Source organism: Festucalex cinctus, chromosome 2, assembly GCF_051991245.1.
Source record: "Festucalex cinctus isolate MCC-2025b chromosome 2, RoL_Fcin_1.0, whole genome shotgun sequence".
Taxonomy (NCBI): domain Eukaryota; kingdom Metazoa; phylum Chordata; class Actinopteri; order Syngnathiformes; family Syngnathidae; genus Festucalex; species Festucalex cinctus.
Genome location: NC_135412.1, coordinates 28,657,834 through 28,675,496, shown reverse-complemented (window position 1 = coordinate 28,675,496; position 17,663 = coordinate 28,657,834). Strand labels below are relative to the sequence as shown.

General features: G+C 43.3%; 1 protein-coding gene across 13 annotated transcripts; it reads right to left on the bottom strand.

Annotated features, from left to right (window-relative positions):
• Nucleotides 1-677: 677 nt before the first annotated feature.
• LOC144014410 (uncharacterized) lies at nucleotides 678-16,763 on the bottom strand. Of its 13 annotated transcripts, none has more exons than XM_077514256.1 (12): nucleotides 16,404-16,761; nucleotides 16,062-16,128; nucleotides 15,202-15,800; nucleotides 10,855-10,962; nucleotides 9,787-9,932; nucleotides 9,178-9,252; nucleotides 7,820-8,048; nucleotides 7,519-7,653; nucleotides 6,517-6,803; nucleotides 3,314-6,356; nucleotides 3,175-3,241; nucleotides 678-1,826 (listed from the first exon to the last, which is right to left on the bottom strand). In XM_077514256.1, exons 2-12 carry the CDS (start codon nucleotides 16,079-16,081, stop codon nucleotides 1,355-1,357), a joined length of 5,181 nt encoding a protein of 1,726 aa, XP_077370382.1. In that variant the 5' UTR covers nucleotides 16,082-16,128; nucleotides 16,404-16,761; the 3' UTR covers nucleotides 678-1,354. The 13 variants fall into 13 exon arrangements, with proteins under 13 accessions (XP_077370382.1, XP_077370383.1, XP_077370375.1 ...); XM_077514257.1 differs by lacking the exon at nucleotides 16,404-16,761 and adding an exon at nucleotides 16,387-16,402; XM_077514258.1 differs by adding an exon at nucleotides 3,063-3,096 and having other exon boundaries at nucleotides 1,677-1,826; nucleotides 16,062-16,763.
• Between the last annotated feature and the right edge of the window lie 900 nt (nucleotides 16,764-17,663).

Below are 17,663 nucleotides of genomic sequence, written 5' to 3'. Positions count from 1 at the left end.
AAATTCTGTTGTAATGGCCTCTGAAATCCCCTAGGGGGGTCATTTTGTATACTTATATTTTTGTGCTGTTGAATGGTCCCTCAAGCTTTTTTTACGCATTTACCACCCTAAAAAAGAAATAAAAAACCCCCCACTAACATTATGATGCAGTCTGACCTTGAATACTTAGGGGGGGGGCACTTTAGAATTGATTCAGTTTTAAAGTATTGTACATAAATTAAATGAAAAATGCACTTGAATAAATGCTGAAAACAAACAGTTCTTAGAGATTAAATGCAAATGTCCTAAAAAGTTAAATACAACTGACTTGTATTTGATTGAAAGACATTTAATTCTCCCCTCCTCTCATCTCTCTTCCTTCCCTGTAGCTTTGAGTAACGCATGCACTCCACATGCTTGGTTCTTGGTTTAAATGTTTTGTTAGGTACTTTATGTTTTGCAGTGTTCCACACCCACACATCTACTCACTGCAAAACTAACTCCTGATCATTGCCACATGTGTACATATTGACAAGCTCAAATTTGAAACATAAGCACTGCATGGGGGCAGCAGACTCAAACCACAGTAAGTTGCAGTTTGGCAGATAGTGAAAGATCAATGCAAAAAAGAGGCTTCAATCTGTTTAGTTGATTGATGTGGTTGTCATGCAACTTGTGAAAGAAATTGAACGTTATGATTGAAAATCTTTTATTTAGCACTTTTTAAAAATTATTTTGACATAACTTCTTCATTTTTTACCACTTTGCATGATTTGTTCCATCATATTCATCTCATTTATTGCTTTTTAATACAAAACCCAGATTTATTGCTGCTAAAATGGTCACAGGATTCTTCACCCTTGTTCAGTTGGTGCAACTGGACTACAGTACAGATGATAAACCCAGGCGAGTTGTTTACACACAATGAATCTAAAATAGTATGACATGACATATGACATATTTATATTGCTGTACGTTACACTGCAGCAGCATTTACTAAACCATGTTTGAGAAAATGATGATGATGATGCTCAAACACGACTAATTCCATGTCCCATCCCATGTGGATTTAACAAAGATAAGTAAAACAATGATGGAACATGATCAGTCTTCTGAGACTTTAGGGATAAGGAATTTTTGGTTTTCGGGTGAAACTTCAGGATGAACATAAAATGCATTATAAACTGTATGGGTGAATTTAATTTGATCTTTCAATGTTCCAATAATTGTTTTCACAGTTTGTTGTTCTGCAACATAGAGCACACAACAGGTCTTTTTTTGTTTTAATTAGTACCAGTTGCTAGATGATATATGCTCATCCTATAATTTCATTCAAAAACCAAATGTACCAAACTCCTTGTGAGTAGTGTACATCTTACTCCTCTTCTCCTTCCCTCTCATAGATTGCAGTCATGGGGCCAGCAAAGTGACGATGGCGAGCAGTCAACCGCCGACTTGCTGACCAGGGAGCGACGTGCGGGCAACGCCGCATGGCAAGGGAGGAACGAACAAACACCGGCAAGGAGAAGAGTGGCAAGTGTGACCCTCTTTGCCTCATCGCCATGTTTGGACATGTTTGTGCCACATCAAGAGTCAGGTGAGTGTTTACCGCACACAGGTATGTGGCATGGACAGGAGCAGCAGCTACGCGAAGGCGCTCAACGGCCGATATACGGGAAGATGACTGCAAGCGGCTCCCCTTTCTCAGCAGTAGTGTCTTGAAGCGCTCGCTTTTCGACGATCTTTTACCTTTGAGCGTTACAAAGGTTTGTGGCGTTGGTCGAGGTCGGTGGTCGGCTGAGGTCAGGCTGGAAGAATCTCTTCGTCCCAACATTTTCCGCTTTGATCTGAGATAGACGGACAGATAAGACATTTTCACTTCTTTTGGATGGTGTGCTTACATTCGTTTGTTACAGTAGGAGGAGAGGAGGGAAGGAAGCTGACTAGAAGAATGTTGGCAAAAAAGTTGACGTCTAAGGCAGTGGTTCTCAAATTGGGGTCCGGGGATCTTCATAAGATGTAAAATGGGTGCAAAATAATTTGCAACAAATTATGTTGTATAATTTTTTTAAAGGAGAAGTCAATCCCCCCTAACATTTCTTAACAATAATATGCTCTATGCAGCCCCACTAGTCTAAATACGGTATTCGGTTTAAAATTGTGTTAGTGGAATACGAGTTAAGCAGCAAAATAAAAGTTTTTATCAATATTTGAACGCGGCATTTTGCCACTTGCTGTCGACTGAAGATGACATCATAGCTGGTCAACAACCAATCACAGCTCAGCTTCAGAAAACAGGTGAGCTGTGATTGGTGGTTGCCTGAGACCTGAGCAACTTTGATTTCATCTTCAGTCGACAGCAAGTGGCAAAATGGCCGCCCCCTGATATGGATAAAAATGGCTGGTTATTGCCTCATATTACATAACACATTATTGTAAAGAAAAGTTTAAGGTTGACTTCCCTTTTAAAAGTGTATACTGACTTATCTTCCTGACGACCAGCAATTCAAATTTTTCCTCTTAGTAGACCTTTTTAAACCTGAATATCTCCCACCCAGTGCTTATGATTGAATTAACTCATTTTGTGCTCTATAGAGGACACTCAGAGCTTTCCAATGATACTAAATGTGTAGGGGTGGGGCTTGCTACCTTTGATTGCATTATAAAAGAAAATGGCTTCCCTCAGTGCAAGCACCTTTTTTGTTTTGTTTTATTGAACAAATTTAGGCTTTAAATGTTGTCAGCATGTTTTCTATAAGACTCTTAAGAACACATTAGAGTATTGTTTGAATTATTTTAACTGTATTTGAGCCTAACATTTAAGTTTTAAAAAATGTCCTCTGTAGTGGACACATCATATCTTAAAAATAAAAACTTTTTGTTTTTCAAAAAATTCTTTTGCAGTATTCCATTTACTTCACAAATATTGAGGAATATCAAAATAAACATGATTGGACAATAATTTTTTTTCCTGGTGGTCAGGAGGATAGAGGGATCAATAAACCAATAAAACAAACATACTACAGACCTAAAAAGTTTGAGAACCCCTATTCTAAGGCTATCACTTGATTGCCTTCACTTACTGCACATCAAGCCGTTCCTTCCCATAATGCACTGCTTAATGCGGGAGGAAACAAGCACATGAGTCAACCTGATGGACATATCGTGTGTTGCATGTGCGTGTGTAGTGTGTACCTGTGGATGACGCTGAAGAGGTCCTCAGTTGTTCGTGGTCCCGGCGATCCACCTGTAAAGAAGCCAGCTGCACATTCACAAGAGAAGCTGCTTAGTGACATCAGTTTGCGTCAAAAAATGACTACGGGAACCGCCGTACCATCAGAACGCCAACCAGCATCCATCTTTCTGGCCTCAAACTCCTCCTCTTCATCCTGTGGCTCTTCAATGAGGAGGTCACTCAGTGAAACTGCTCCTTGCAGGTTGTCACTGGACAGCACGCTGCTCAGGGAGCATTTTCTTGGACCAATCAGATCACGCAAACTACTCTGCCTTGTCTCTGACTCAGCCTCTTCGTCTGAGGATGAAGATGACGATGATGAAGAGGATGAAGACACCCTACTTGATGACATCATAAGCAGGTGTCTTCCTACTGCTCTTCTCTTCTTCCTTGATTTGTTATGTTTGGTGGTGGCAAACATCATGGTTGTCTTTCTCTGCTCCTCGTCTTCTTCCTCATCCTCACCCAGTGACCTCATCATCCTTCTGTGACATTGTCTTTCCACTTCTTGCTGGAGTGATGTTCCGGCAACAATTTGCGCTGCTAAAGTGCTACGTGTTAAAGTCTCTAAAGTGCACCATGGTCCAGGAGCGGTCCCATCGAAGGACGACAAAACATCAACCTTGCTCGAGGAATGACAGCCCTTGTTGCTTGATGAGGTGTCACTGTGCAAGATGTTACCTGTGGGTCCCACTACACATCCTGTGGTCTCGGGGATGGACTGTGGCTTTACAAGGCTAGATGAAATTAACGCCCTGCAGTTCTCTCCTTTTGGCTTTTGTCTGGCCTCTGAAGATGCGATCACCCCCAGAATACTAAGATTGGGCTTCTTTGGAAGGACGGGCTTCTTCCTCAAGCTCCCAACCTCACGTGAATCTCTGGCATACATGTGAGAATCCCCCGGATGTATTTGGCCATTTATAAGATGATCATCTTGGGTCACAGTGTGGATATGAGACTTATCATTGGACACTACCAAATGGCTAGGCAATATTACAGGTTGTTGTTGATTTGAATTAGCATGGGCAGGGGTATCAAGACTCAGAGTATCATCTAGCTGAGGAGTGTCAGAAAACTTGGCATCGGCCATCAGGTTCTTTGGGCATTGGACTTCCTTGTTTGTAATGGAGCGAAGCTTGACGCTCCGCAAAGCCTGTGCAGTCACTAGAGGGCAGGTAAATAGGTTTGAACCTTTTACACTGTAATTTGGGGGGGTGCCAAGGCCTGGTGGCAGGTGTAATCTGGCGGGTTGGTGGGTGACACCGGGAGATGTCGAAAACAGTACAGCATGATGGGAGGACTGCTTGATTGCATGGGAGTATGGAGGAGGAGGGGGTCGAGAGGCTAAAGGAGGTGGGAGGGGTGTTGGGGTTGATGATGGTGGTAGGCAAGGAGGAAGAGGAGGTGGAGCAGGAGGATATGATGCTAACAGAGGAGTGGTTGGAGGTGGAAGAGAAGAAGATGGCAGAGGACTGAGATGAAGAGTTGGCGGTTGGAGAGGAGTGGGAGGAGGAAGAGAAGATAGTGGTAGATGAGAGGTCTCAAGAGGAAGAGATGATGGGAGGGGACTTCGAGGATAAAGAGAAGATGGGAAATGAGAGGGGTGAGGAGGAAGAGAGGAAGCTGGCCGAGGAGTGGGAGGTAGGGATGATGATTTGGTAGGAGTGAGATGAAGAGAAAGATCTGATGGTGGGAGGGGAGGAGGAGGAGGAAGAGAAGAAGGTGGAAGAGGACTGGGATGAAGAGAAGACCGTTGGAGAGGAGAGGAAGGAGTAAGAGAACATGGTTGGAGATGAGCCGCCTGAAGAGGAAGAGATGATGGTGGGAGAGCAGGTGGAGGGGTAAGACATAAAGGTGTGAAATGAGAAGGGTGAGGACGAAGAGTAGAAGGTGGCAGTGGAGTGGGATGAAGAGATGACGGTTTGAGAGGAGTAAGAGGAGGAGATGACAGTTGGAGATGTGGACAAGGATGAAGAGAAAGTGGCAGAGGTGGGGGAGGCGGAAGAGAAGGTGACAGAGGTGTGGGGTGAAGAGATAAATATTGGAGAGGAGGTGGGTGATGAGGAGAAGGTGGCAGAGGAGGTGGAGGAGGAGGAGTTGGAAGCAAGTGGGCAGGGGGGTGAGAATGCTGGGCAGAGGAGTTGGAGGAGGAGCAGGATGACAAGGAAGAGGTGGAGGAAAAGGAGGAGGATATGGAGGAGAGGAGAGAGGACCTCCTCTCTGGAGGGTGGGGTTTCGACTTCTTGGGAGACAGTGGGAGGGAGGTTGCACAAGGGTAGAAGAAAGGGGAGCTTTGGGAAAGAGAGAAGGCTCCTGGGGGAGTTCTTGTTGGCGAGGGATTGGACTGGCTGGAGTAACCACTGGAGGGGGAAGCGAGACACTGAAGTTGTCCCTCCTCTTTTGAGACTGGAGAACCATGGAGGAGGCCAAGAGTGTAGCCAGGAGTTGAAGGGAGGTTGTTGGATGAACCTGCCTGTTCAAAAGGTTCGAAAGTCGTGACTGTGCCACAGTCGATCCCACTCTGGCGTTGTTTGCTATGGTTCCGAGGTACCCAAGGATCGTGCAAGGTCTGGGTTGACGAGCAAGGACTGCGATCCACACCGGGGCTGGATGGCGTACGACATGACTTGCTGCGGCTTACTCGGCGTCGGAGAGAGTCAAACCGTAAAGGTGGCGGAGGCGGACGCTTGGACTTCCGCAGGGAGATGCTGCGGCATGAGGAGGAGGATGTGCTGGATGATCTAGTTCGACTCTGCGAGGAAGACAAAGTGACATCCTCCGAGTACACCAACTCAAAGTTACAAGGGGAGGAGCAAGCAGAAGAAACCACGGAAACAGGACTTGGTTCCTGGTTGATGGGAGTCCAATCACCACCAGTGGGACACGGAGACTGGAGGGAACAATGGCTTCCGCAGCGTGACAGGGTTGATGCCCCATCCAGAGACTCAGCATCTGCTACTGAAGTGGAAGGGGAGCGGTAGTGGGTGCAGTTTTGAGACTGGCCAACATGATCACAAGAGCAAGTCGGCCCCCACTTCCGGGGAGAGGGAGGGTTGCTGAGATGAGAGGGGGAAGAACACTGAGGAATAACCCTTGCGCTTAAGTGACAGGGCAGCAGGGGCTGAAGGTCACTGGGAAAATCCTATAGATAGGACAAAGTCTTAGAAAACTTATTTGTCCTCAAGGGAGACTTATCTCATAACTTGCTTGTTTTCTATACAATGTAAAACAGTCAAGACAATCAAAGAAAAGATACACCATGAAGACAAAGTCAGCTGACAGAATGTCTCGTTGAAACTGACCTGTGAACAGGATGAGGAGGCGCTGAGTGTCCTGTAAGAGACACTGTTCCAGCTGGCGTCTGAGTCCAGAGAGGAGCTGGTGGCCATGCGGGGCAAGCTGCGGAAGTCAGAGGAGCAGGAGAGGCTGTCGACCCGTGGTGAGGTGAGGGACATCATGAGGCTGGCTATCCCCTCCCCTCTCGGGGCTCGGATCTTCCTCGCCAGTGACTCGCGTTTCTTGATGACAAACTCCTCCTCTTCCTGTTGGACAAGTGGAGAGGCTCGGGAGCATTGATCTGCAGGTGAATCTGAAGTGGAAAACAGGAGGAAATGTTATGAAATATGGTGAAATGAGGAGGAACTAGAGATGTTTCCCAACTTCATTGAGGCTAGTGATTCTCAAAGTGTAGTAAAGAGGTTCCTTTGGTCATACATAAGAATCCCTACAGTTCAGTTGTGTCATACTGTTGAGTACAACACAAATATTTTAATTGAGGCGGCATAGCTGTTTCAGAGTTGTGTGGTTTGGTGTTTGTTTCTAGGCTTCAGCCTTCCCGTGTGGAGTTTGTAGGTTGTCCCCATGTATGTGTGGGTTATGCAGCAAAATCCATCGTTTTTATCCATCTCAGGGGGCGGCCATTTTGACACTTGCTGTCGAGTGAAAATTACATCACAGTTGCTCAGGTCTCAGGTAAAAAACAATCACAGCTTACCTTCATAAAACAGGTGATTGGTTGCTGCCTGGGCCCTAAGCAACTGTGATGTCATCTTCAGTCAACAGCAAGCGGCAAAATGGCCTCCCCCAGAGATGGATAAAAACTGCTGGATTTTGCTACTTAACTCTTATTCCACTAACGCAATATTAACCAGAATACCGAATTTAGACTAGTGGGGCTGCACAGAACATATTACTGTCATGAAATTATTTTCAGGTTAACTTCCGCTTTTGGTGAAATTTCATAATTTCCCACATGACACCTGATGGTTGCACAGTGGTTGGGAATCATTGAACTAGAGTGTTACCTTGTTTATTGATGACATCGACAGGGTTCTCAGTGACATGTGTCATGCGGCGGCTTAGATTCCGATGGTGGCGGGATGAGGAGTCTGTGTTGCAAGCCACTTTTCTGAAGCTGGCCTGGCGATCAAAACTCTGACCTGTCGCCAATGTTGAAGATACAAAATGTTCGATTAAGACTCATCATGGCCCGAACACAAGTGGAAGCTCAAATCATTTTTCAACCTTGACTTGGATTGTGCTTCACTTTCCATTTCAACTAAGGCCCAAATCGCATCCTAACCTGAAACCAGGCTCGGTGCCCACCTGTTACGTTGATCGTAACTATTTCAGCTGTCACAGCATCTGCCTGTTGCCTCATCTTCTCCTCTGGGGTCGGGAGTCGGGGGATGGCCTCTGCCTTCACGCCAAGCTCCGTCTCGCAAGCAAAGACGTCCCAACAGGTGGTGAGATCAATTGGGTTGAGGACGAGTGGGGTCAGAGGACGTGTGTCGTTGAGGATGACCGTTTCCTCTTCATCCGAGGAGGCTGAGGACTGAGACAACATCTTGGTTTATTCTCCTGGGTAAGTCTACTTTAAATTTAGTCTAATCTATCGGGGACGGGTTGGATTGAACCGCTGGAACAGTCACTCAGATAGTTGAAACGTACTTAAAGGAGAAGTCTACTCAAAAGAAAAAATTCTTGACAATAATATGTTCTATGCAACCCCACTAGTCTAAATACAATATTCTGGTTAATATTGTGTTAGTGGAATACGAGTTAAGCAGCAAAATCCAGCCGTTTTTATCCATCTCGAGGGGGTGGCTGTTTTGCCACTTGCTGTTGACTGAAGATGACAATTCCTCAAGGCTGAGGCAATGACCAATCACAGCTTTTTCTGAAGCTGAGCTGTGATTGGTTGTAGCCGGAGACCTGAGCAACTGTGATGTCATTTTCACTCGACAGCAAGTGGCAAAATGGCTGCCTTCTGATACTGATGAAAACGGCTGTATTTTACTGCTTAACTTATATTCCATAAATGTAATATTAATTAATCAGAATGTCATGTTTAAACTAGTTAGGTGACATATAACATATTGTCAAGAAATGTTTAAGGTTGTTTTCCCCTTTAAATTCTTTCAAGCTTGCTTTAACCTTTTAAGCAGGGTGTACGCATACTAATGAGATTTCCACAATTTCCAGTCAAAGTCAGCAAATACCCAATTATTAGATTTCTCTGACACTTCAAGTACATTTTAAAAAATGAAATTAAAATGAAATAATCTGTGATATATTTTTAAGATGTTAAAATATGTGTGCACACTAGCTTTAGGTTTCAGATTATTTTCAATAGTGGAGGCAGATGATGTCTGAGAAACTTACCCGAATTAAGTATTAATTAATATATAATAATAATAATAATAATAATAATAATAACAATAATAATAATAATAATAATAATAATAATAAAAATATTTTTATTATTATTATTATTATTATTATTATTATTTATTTATTTATTTATTTATTTTTTAAATCAAGGCCCGAAAACTTAACAGTCAGAGAACTGTTGTTTTTCCAAAACCCATCTGGATTAAGGTACATACGTATTATGTTGGGGGAACAACTCTGGGTCAAGGCACTGTTCTACTCTATAGTCTATTCTAGGGGTCCATGTTTACCTTTCTTCTCCAAACTGACGACTCGAGACAAACAGAAAAGCACGACTGAGAGAGAAAGTCCCAAAATGTGGACCTCTGAGGCGACAAAAGGACGGATAGAAGAAGAGACAGTGAGACGACTAAAGCAAATTAGACATTTAACTACAGACCTTCAAATGGAGCTTGTACAGTTGTGTGTAATTGAATAGTAAAGACCTCCATTTTAAATGTGATGCAGTAAAGTTAAGTCTCATGCTCATGATGTTCAATGGACAACATAAATAAGTGCACCCCCTCGAAAAGTAGGTTTTGCATTCATTGAGTGATCAATCATCCATCCTTTCCATTTTCTATCACAGTGGTTCTCTTTAGGGTCAGGGGTCAGCTGGGGCTGAGCCTTGCACTGGTCACCAATCAATCGCAACCAAAGGTGAAATGAGAACAAGCGCTGTATAAACTGATGCATATTCATAGGAGCATTTTGTAGCGTACAATACCATAGAAAATATTCATTATAAAAGCACAATCAAGATTTATTTTTTTTCTCACAAATCTATCGGGTTGGACTCATTTATGTTGAACACTGACTGTGTTTGTGTTTCAATTTGCAGCCTTGTCAATCTCTCTCACCACCTTCCTGCTTTTGTCTCTCCATCGCCTGTGCACCCTGCCCTCTGATTGGCAGAGTCCTGGCGATGTGAAGGAGGTGGGGCTCGGGGTGCAGAGCAGAGAGGTGGTAGGTTTGCTGTCTCCATGCTGAGTCACGCTGCTATATGCTGCAAGACACACATACAGCATAAAAAAAAAAAAAAACATTTTGTTTTGTCCAAAACCTTCCTCGTGGTACAATGTCAACAGGCCATTTGGAGATTTGTTTTGGAATTCATTTATTGCATAAAGTTTTTAATCAACATCAGTTCATGACATTTATATAATTTCCATTCAGTTTTATGTTATTTTATCATTGTGGTTGTAGTTTGCAGTGATGTAGATAGAATACTGTATAGTGGCAGCAAACAACTCGAACAATTCTTTAAAAAAAAAAAAAAAAAAAAAAAAAAAAAAAAAAAAAAAATAAGAGGCTTAAATTTAATGGGAACAATGATAGTAAAACTCTCGAGATACAAACATGGTCACTAGAGCTGGGAATCTTTGACTGTCTCACGATTCGATTCGATTACGATTTTTGGGTCTACGATTCGATTCAGAATCGTTTTTCAATTCTCGATTCAAACGATTTTCGATTCAAAATTATTTGATTGACAAATGACTTCTGCTTCAATTTATATATGCACAAAATTGTCATGTTCTTCTCCAGTCTGCTTTGCAAAACAAAATGACAAATAGAGACATTAAAGTGTCTTTTTTTTTTGTTTAAACATTTATTAATTTTGTATTGTATGTGGCTTTTTTTCCACAAAAACAGCATGTGGGCTACAACTGCCTTTTCCCCTTCTTCTTCATTTCTAATTTAAATAAAATCGATTTTTGGATATTAATATCGATTCAATTCGATTAATAAATGAGAATCTTGATTCTTTTATGAATCGATTTTTTGGCACACCCCTAATGGTCATGTAAGGAATTTAGCTCATATCTCAAGGCAGTAGTGTCATTGAAATCAACGTAATGTTAAATTACAGTGCCCACGTCCCGTATGATCTTGTCACATGTATTCAATCTTGAATCAACTCTGACCTTGCAAGTCCTCGGCGCTCGCGTGTTGCTTTTTTGCACGGATGAAGAAGAGACCCTGCTGGGGCTTCTGGGTAGTGTAGTGGATGGACCAGCGGTCGTCCTCCTTTGCTGCAGACAGGAGGAAGAAATCAGGCCGCCGTTCTGCGGTGGACCTCGACACAGGTACTGAGGTGGTTGCTATGGTAACCACTGTTTCATGCACCCGAAGTTGTCCTTTACAAAAAAACGGTCACACAGCAAGCATGCACAGATGAGAATAAACTCACCCGTGTTCTTTTTGAGATACTTGAAGACGCCTTTGATGGCTGCGCCGATCAGAACCATCACGCCAACACGCGTGCGCGCAATGAATGCAGCTGAACACTGCAGCGCAACGCGGTGATTCTCACGCTCCTCTTCATCTCCCTCTCTCTCATCTCGCTCTCTCTCTTCTCTCACTATCCTCTCTCTAAACTCTGTCCTAGCTCTACATCAAGGGCGTCCGGGGGGGGCTGAATGGGTCAGCGGACTCCGGGCATCCACCATTGTACCTTTATCGTACCGTCATCATCTGGGCCCTAGTTTGGTAGATTGGTCAACATGCTCTTGGCATAAGAACTGGCGCATCTAGTTGACTGTTTTGGGGAATTTGGCAAACTATGCTGACAATTAGGTGACAGTCAACTAGAATTTAGACCAAATAAATGCTTCTCTCTCTTTTGCTCTCTCTCTCTCTCTCTCTCTCTCTCTCTCACCCCCCCTCGCTCTCTCTCCATCAGACCCACAAGCACACGCATACTGGCAGTCTGCCAAAATGGACATGTGCCCTTCGTGTGTGCCACCAAGTGATAAAGGTTACCCGCACTACCGCAGTTGTGCTGTTTTAAACCCACACACAAACACATACACACACACACAGTGATCTTTGAAGATAAAAGTGCAGTTTCACAGCATGCGTTTATTTTATTTTTCTTTATCTCTACGCTGCAATGTGTGTGCCTTTATGTGGACATTCTAGATGGGTTTTGAACTGAACACACAATTGAACGGCCCTAATGGCCTTAGGTTCATTCATTCATCACATGTTGGCCTACAGCACAAAGCGTGCGCCACTTGTATATGTAAAATTGCCCCTGCATTTGATCTTTATTATATTTTAAAAGGTTGACAAAAAATCCCATTTAAAATCAGTATTGTACTCATCGGAAAATAAATGCTTCTATAACAACTGGTTAAAATGAAGGAAAAATATAAATTTTGGTCAATAAAAACAACATATTCAACAATGTACTTGCTATAGTGGGCCACACAAAATGATGCGATGGGCTCGATCTTGCCCCTGGGCCTTGATTTTGACACTCCTGGTGTGAATAATATTTCCTTCAACTTGAGTCCTGGCAACTAATGTTAATTTTATCTGTCATTTTTAAATTTAGTCTCAGTTTTAGTTCAGTTTCAAGCATGCTTGTTAGTTTTTATCATAGTTAGTCTACCTCATCCCGTTTTTTTTTTTTTATTAGTCAATTTTTAGTTGACTATAAATCTAACATTTTAGTCTTTATTTTAGTCCAAGAAAACCAAATTTTATTCATCTAGTTTTAGTCAAGACTTGGGGGGTGGGGGGGGGGGGGGGGGGGGGTGGGGGGGGGGGTGGGGGGGGGGGGGGTCAGCAGATTATGTTGAACATTTCGGATCTAAAATTATTTCATATAAAATCTTCTCATCTTTTAACTTCACACACAATTACAGTATATGAACAATTGGCTACTACATGACAGTGTCACAATAACAGATTAGCAGAGACAAGATTTTACAAAATTATATAAATTTTGTCTTGTTTTTGTTCATGAACTAAAATGGCCATAGATTTTAGCCCAGTTTTTATGAAGTGAATTTTCGTCTCGTCTACATTAGTTGACGAAAATGCAGGCTGATTTAGTCCAACGTTGTTTATTAATGAGGATTTTAGTCTGGTCTAGTCTAGTTTGAGTCCGGTGAAAAATATGTGTTCACGAAATTATTTTTCTTTAGTTGTTGCTGAAGGGGCTGGGGGTGGATGAGTGGTTAGCACCCCCACCTCCCAGTGCTGAGGATGCAAGTTCGAGTCCAGGCTCCGGCCTTCTTGACTGGAGTTTGCATGTTCTCCCCGTGCCTGTGTGGGTCTTCTCCGGGTACTCCGGTCTCCTCCCACATTCCAAAGACATGCATGGCAGGTTCATTGGGCGCTCTCTCGCTGTGTGCCCTGCAATTGGCTGGCAACCAGTTCAGGGTGTACCCCCGCCTACTGCCCGAAGCTGGCTGGGATAGGCTCCAGCACCCCTGCAACCCTTGCGAGGAGTAAGCGGTTAAAAAATGGATGGATGGATAGTTTTCGTTGACGAAATTAACACTACTGGCAACAAGTTCAGGGTGTACCCCGCCTACTGCCTGAAACCAGCTGTGATAGGCTCCAGCACCCCCTCGCCCTTTGTGAGGTATGGGCGGTTCGGAAAATGGATGGATGGAACTTGAGTCCCAAACTCAGATGGTTCCGGTCGGAAAGTGTGCCAACTATTGAGGCCAGTGGAGCAACTAATTACTTCCCTCTTTATGCCTGACAGCTTGTCTTTCTTCTACGCGGGTTTAATTAGTTTTAATAATTGGATAGTAAGTAGGTCGCATTGTTAACAGCAGGAAAGCGTTACACAGTCACTTATATTCGTTATTCAGAGGTCTGGGGTGTACAAAGTCTGACCCGCATTTGCGCAGTGTGGATTGGACCGCCCCATGCTCTCATGATACAATGAAACCAGGCCTGAATCAAAATGTGAGAAAAAAAATAAAATGTTGAAAAGCAGTCCATATATATATATATATATATATATATATATATAAATTATTTATTTATTTATTCGCTTGAGATACACAAAGCTAACTGGTCCCCTTCTTCCATTTTCTGCTTGTGCCTCCAGTAGTAAACATTTTGGACCTAAGAACAGGAAGTTTAGGATTTCAGTGTAGTTTTGCTGATGCCATGTGAGGCTCACAGGTGAATCTGCCAAGTAGCAGCTGTTGAACGGTAAAGCCATCTGTCTTCAAAATGAGCTGCTAGCCTGGCGTATGGAGCTGCAGCTAATCCGTAGCAAACACACCCAAGCACACAGAAAGCAGGGTTAATTAAAGGAGAACTGTGTTGTACAGGTCAGTTGTATTTAACTTTTAAGTTCAATAGATTTGGATAGATCCGGAGCCGGTCCCAATCCTATTGGATGCACCATCTGACGTCACTGTGACAATGCTCTCGAGTTGCACATTTTTCAAGCTGAGGATGCTCATTCACCTGGTGTGCAGCTAATAATGGCCAACTATTTAAAAAAAATTGTAATGATCTCACATAAAAAGGAAGTCAACCCCCCAAAAATTCTCAACAATAATATGTTCTATGCAGCCCCTCCAATCTAAATATTGCGTTAGTGGAATATGAGTTAAACAGCAAACTCCAGCAGTTCTTATCACTATCAGAAGGCGGCCATTTGGCTACTTGCTGTCGACTGAAGGTGACATGACCTGTTTTATAAAATTGAGCTGTGATTGGTTGTTACCAGAGACCTGATCAACTGTGATGTCATCTTCAGTCGACAGCAAGTGGCAAAATGGCCACCCCCTGAGGTAAAAACAAACAAACAAACAAGCAAACCAAACGGCTGGATTTTGCTTCATAACTGATATTCCACAAATGTAACATTAATCAGAATGTCATGTTAAAACTAGTGAGGTCACATAAAACACATAATTAAATGTTTAAGGTTGACTTCCCTTTAAAGTCTCACCCACGCCTGTCATGACTCGTGAGTCTCGTGAGTCATGAAGGAGTGATGTTTGAGTGATGTTTTTGTCTCGTGCGATGTTTTTGTTTAATGTAGCCATCATCAAGTTTCAACTGGAGTGATGTTTGAGTGATGTTTTTGTCTCATGTAACAATCATCAAGTTTTCTACTAGTTTTGTGTTATATGATGTAAACTTTATGATGACTAGATGATGTGTATGGTGACAGGAATCTTTTGTACTATGTGATGTATGGGTCAACAAGCCAATCGGAGATTTCCATGTCATACGATGTCTTGCCACGATCTATGATGAGATTGATTGATTCTCTATATAAACCGTCTCAGAATTGTGTGTGTTTCGCCGGATTATTGTTCACTGTTCCTGTGTACAGCTCTCCTAGTTTCTGCCTCTCAATGTGAATAAATAGATAAAATCTTATTTGTGTCTGTGCTTTGTGTTTGGTTTTACCTTTCAAATACTATAAATACAATATGTTCATGTCACCTCCCAAATTCCATAAAAAACGGCCTACTACACAACTCCAAATTTTCTGTACATACCTTGGTGCAAAAGGGGCGTGGCCTCTTTCAGTTGCTGCTTCTTAAAGCTGAAGAATTTCCTCTTACGCCTCTTGCTGGCCCGGTAGCTGCACTGCAGTGGTACCTCTTGTTCCTTGAACGTAGACGGGACTCTGACGGGCGATGGGTCCGGAGGGGCGTAGCCGGGGCGAGGCTCCGGCGTGGGCGGGCACGAGCTAGTCCGTCGCCACTGGGTGAGGGCAGGGCGGGGAACTTGATGGGACTGCACAGGATGCTTTCCGTGAACTTCGGCCAACAACGGTTTGACGTGAAGCTCTGAGGGGACGCCCGTGTGGATTCGGGCTTGTGGCGAGCAGTTCTGGACATACCAGGGGTTGGGATATTGCAGGTGAGGTGGAAGAGGCTTTTTATCCCCAGATGGTGGCCAGCCAGCCACGCCTGCGTTTCGGCCCCAAATGGCTTCATGGTGCTGGTGGATTTTAGCCGTCAGCAGACGTCGGCGAAGGCTGCCCTCCGTTTTGGGCTGAAGTGGGATGATCCTGCGAGGAAGAAGCTGGTCTTGCTCCTCATCGGGTCCCGAATTCCAGCACTGGGACGCCACACCGTTCACTGCCCCATCTCTACCCAAACAATCCACGTAGGAAATCATCCTAGGGCACAATGTGCAATCCTTCTTTCTTCAATATAAAAATCTAGCGCTTGACATTTTGAAGTCAGCTGCAAAGTAAAACCTGGCAGTTGAAAACAATCCTCCCACATTGAAAGCGACTTGTCCGACCTTGCCGAAGCATCAGAACACAAATGGGATCTTCCTCCGAGTGTCGCCTGTGTGGTGCTAATCTGCTAATGAGGATTATCCAGGTCTGCAGATGGTCGCTGACCTTAACACATGTTGCTCCATCTTCAATTCCCGAGTCACCCTGGGTCGGTCCTTCTTTGGATCTTGGACTAGGGTGGCCATTTCCATAAGGTGAAAAACAAGGACATATTTAAAAAAAAATAATACATCAGACTCGTGGTGTATTTTCATCAACAATAAAGTTTTGCATGGTTTGCATGTTTGTGTAACTAGATTGTAAAAAAAATATCAATAAAAAGTCAAACTTCTTTTTGACAATTTAGTTTACAGTACCATGTTTTTAAACCACTAAGCAGTGACATGACTCTGAAACACAATTAATTTTGAAAAGTACAAGGAAAAAATACCTTCAAGGATGACGCACCTGCTGCTTGCCTCTTGCTTTTTTGCTTCTCCGTCCCCGTGTAGCGTTCTATGGCTGCTTTGCCCCGTCTGCTCACGTCCACGTCACATCGGCAAAGCGTGCAGAAAACGTGTCTCGACTGCTTTTGGCCAGGAAATTATGCTCTTTCGTCCATTCAATATTGATATCTGGCTTTTTGGCATTTTTGCTAGCGCTGCCTTTTTGCTGTTTTCAAAGAAGACGGTGAGAAAATGACATAGAGCTTTGTTTACATTTATTGAACCAATGATATTCGAGATTTTTAACTGAAGACACTTTTGGCTAATCACAGACCAGCAGTGACAAACGTGGGGTGGGGCTGATGTTCGGGTCACAAAAACTCAACCGCGGCTTTTTTTTTTTTTTTTTTTAAAGGAGGACAAACCAGCATCCTTCTTAGGGTTGCAGACACATCACTGAAAATTAGGTCTGTCCTGCCTAAATCAGGACGCCTGGCCACCCTATGACCGCTCACCTTGGCACAGTGCAATATATCAGATTGTGGAGTTTGGAATGAGCTGCTGTCACCCAAATCCCTTCCTGCTTATCACGCATCAAGTCAAAGTGGCCACCACAGGTTTGTTCAAATGTTGTTTCCAGTATTTTTGTTTGAAAAGCTAAATGTTATTTGGCCAACATATTTAATACAGTGTCTCTTCTTTGTGAGCGGAGCAAACTGGTTACAGCTATTATGTTTTGACACCGCAATTCTCTAAATTCTATTGGTCTGGCATTTTTCCGGTGTTATCCAAGTTCACTGAGGAAGACATTGCTCATGCTTTGATTGCTATGTTGGGCGGTGTTCCTTCTGCACTAAATCTTCCTTTCAAATAAGGACAAGATAGCGTTCACAACCTTGCTGGCCTGGAGGCCGAATCTGCTGAGATGGAAGTCCTCGGCCCCGCCCACACCTGTGGATTGGATTAAGGCGGTACTCCATTTTCTCAAAATGGATAAAAATCAGGTTAACTCTATCTGGATTTGAGTGCTCATTTGACGAAACCTGGAACCTATTTTTGTTCATGTCAAAAATTCAAGTAGTCCTAATTTGGACTGAAATGATAAGCATTATTCATCGCCGTTATCCTGTGAAATCCTTTTTTTGTTAAATTTGGTTATGATATGGCTCTAAACTGCTCCTTCTGTGGCTCCCAATCTTGTGCATCTGTTTTGGAAATGTACTTATGTTCGCAAGCTATGGCAAAACATTTGCAAATTTATTTTGGACAATATCTAATGTAA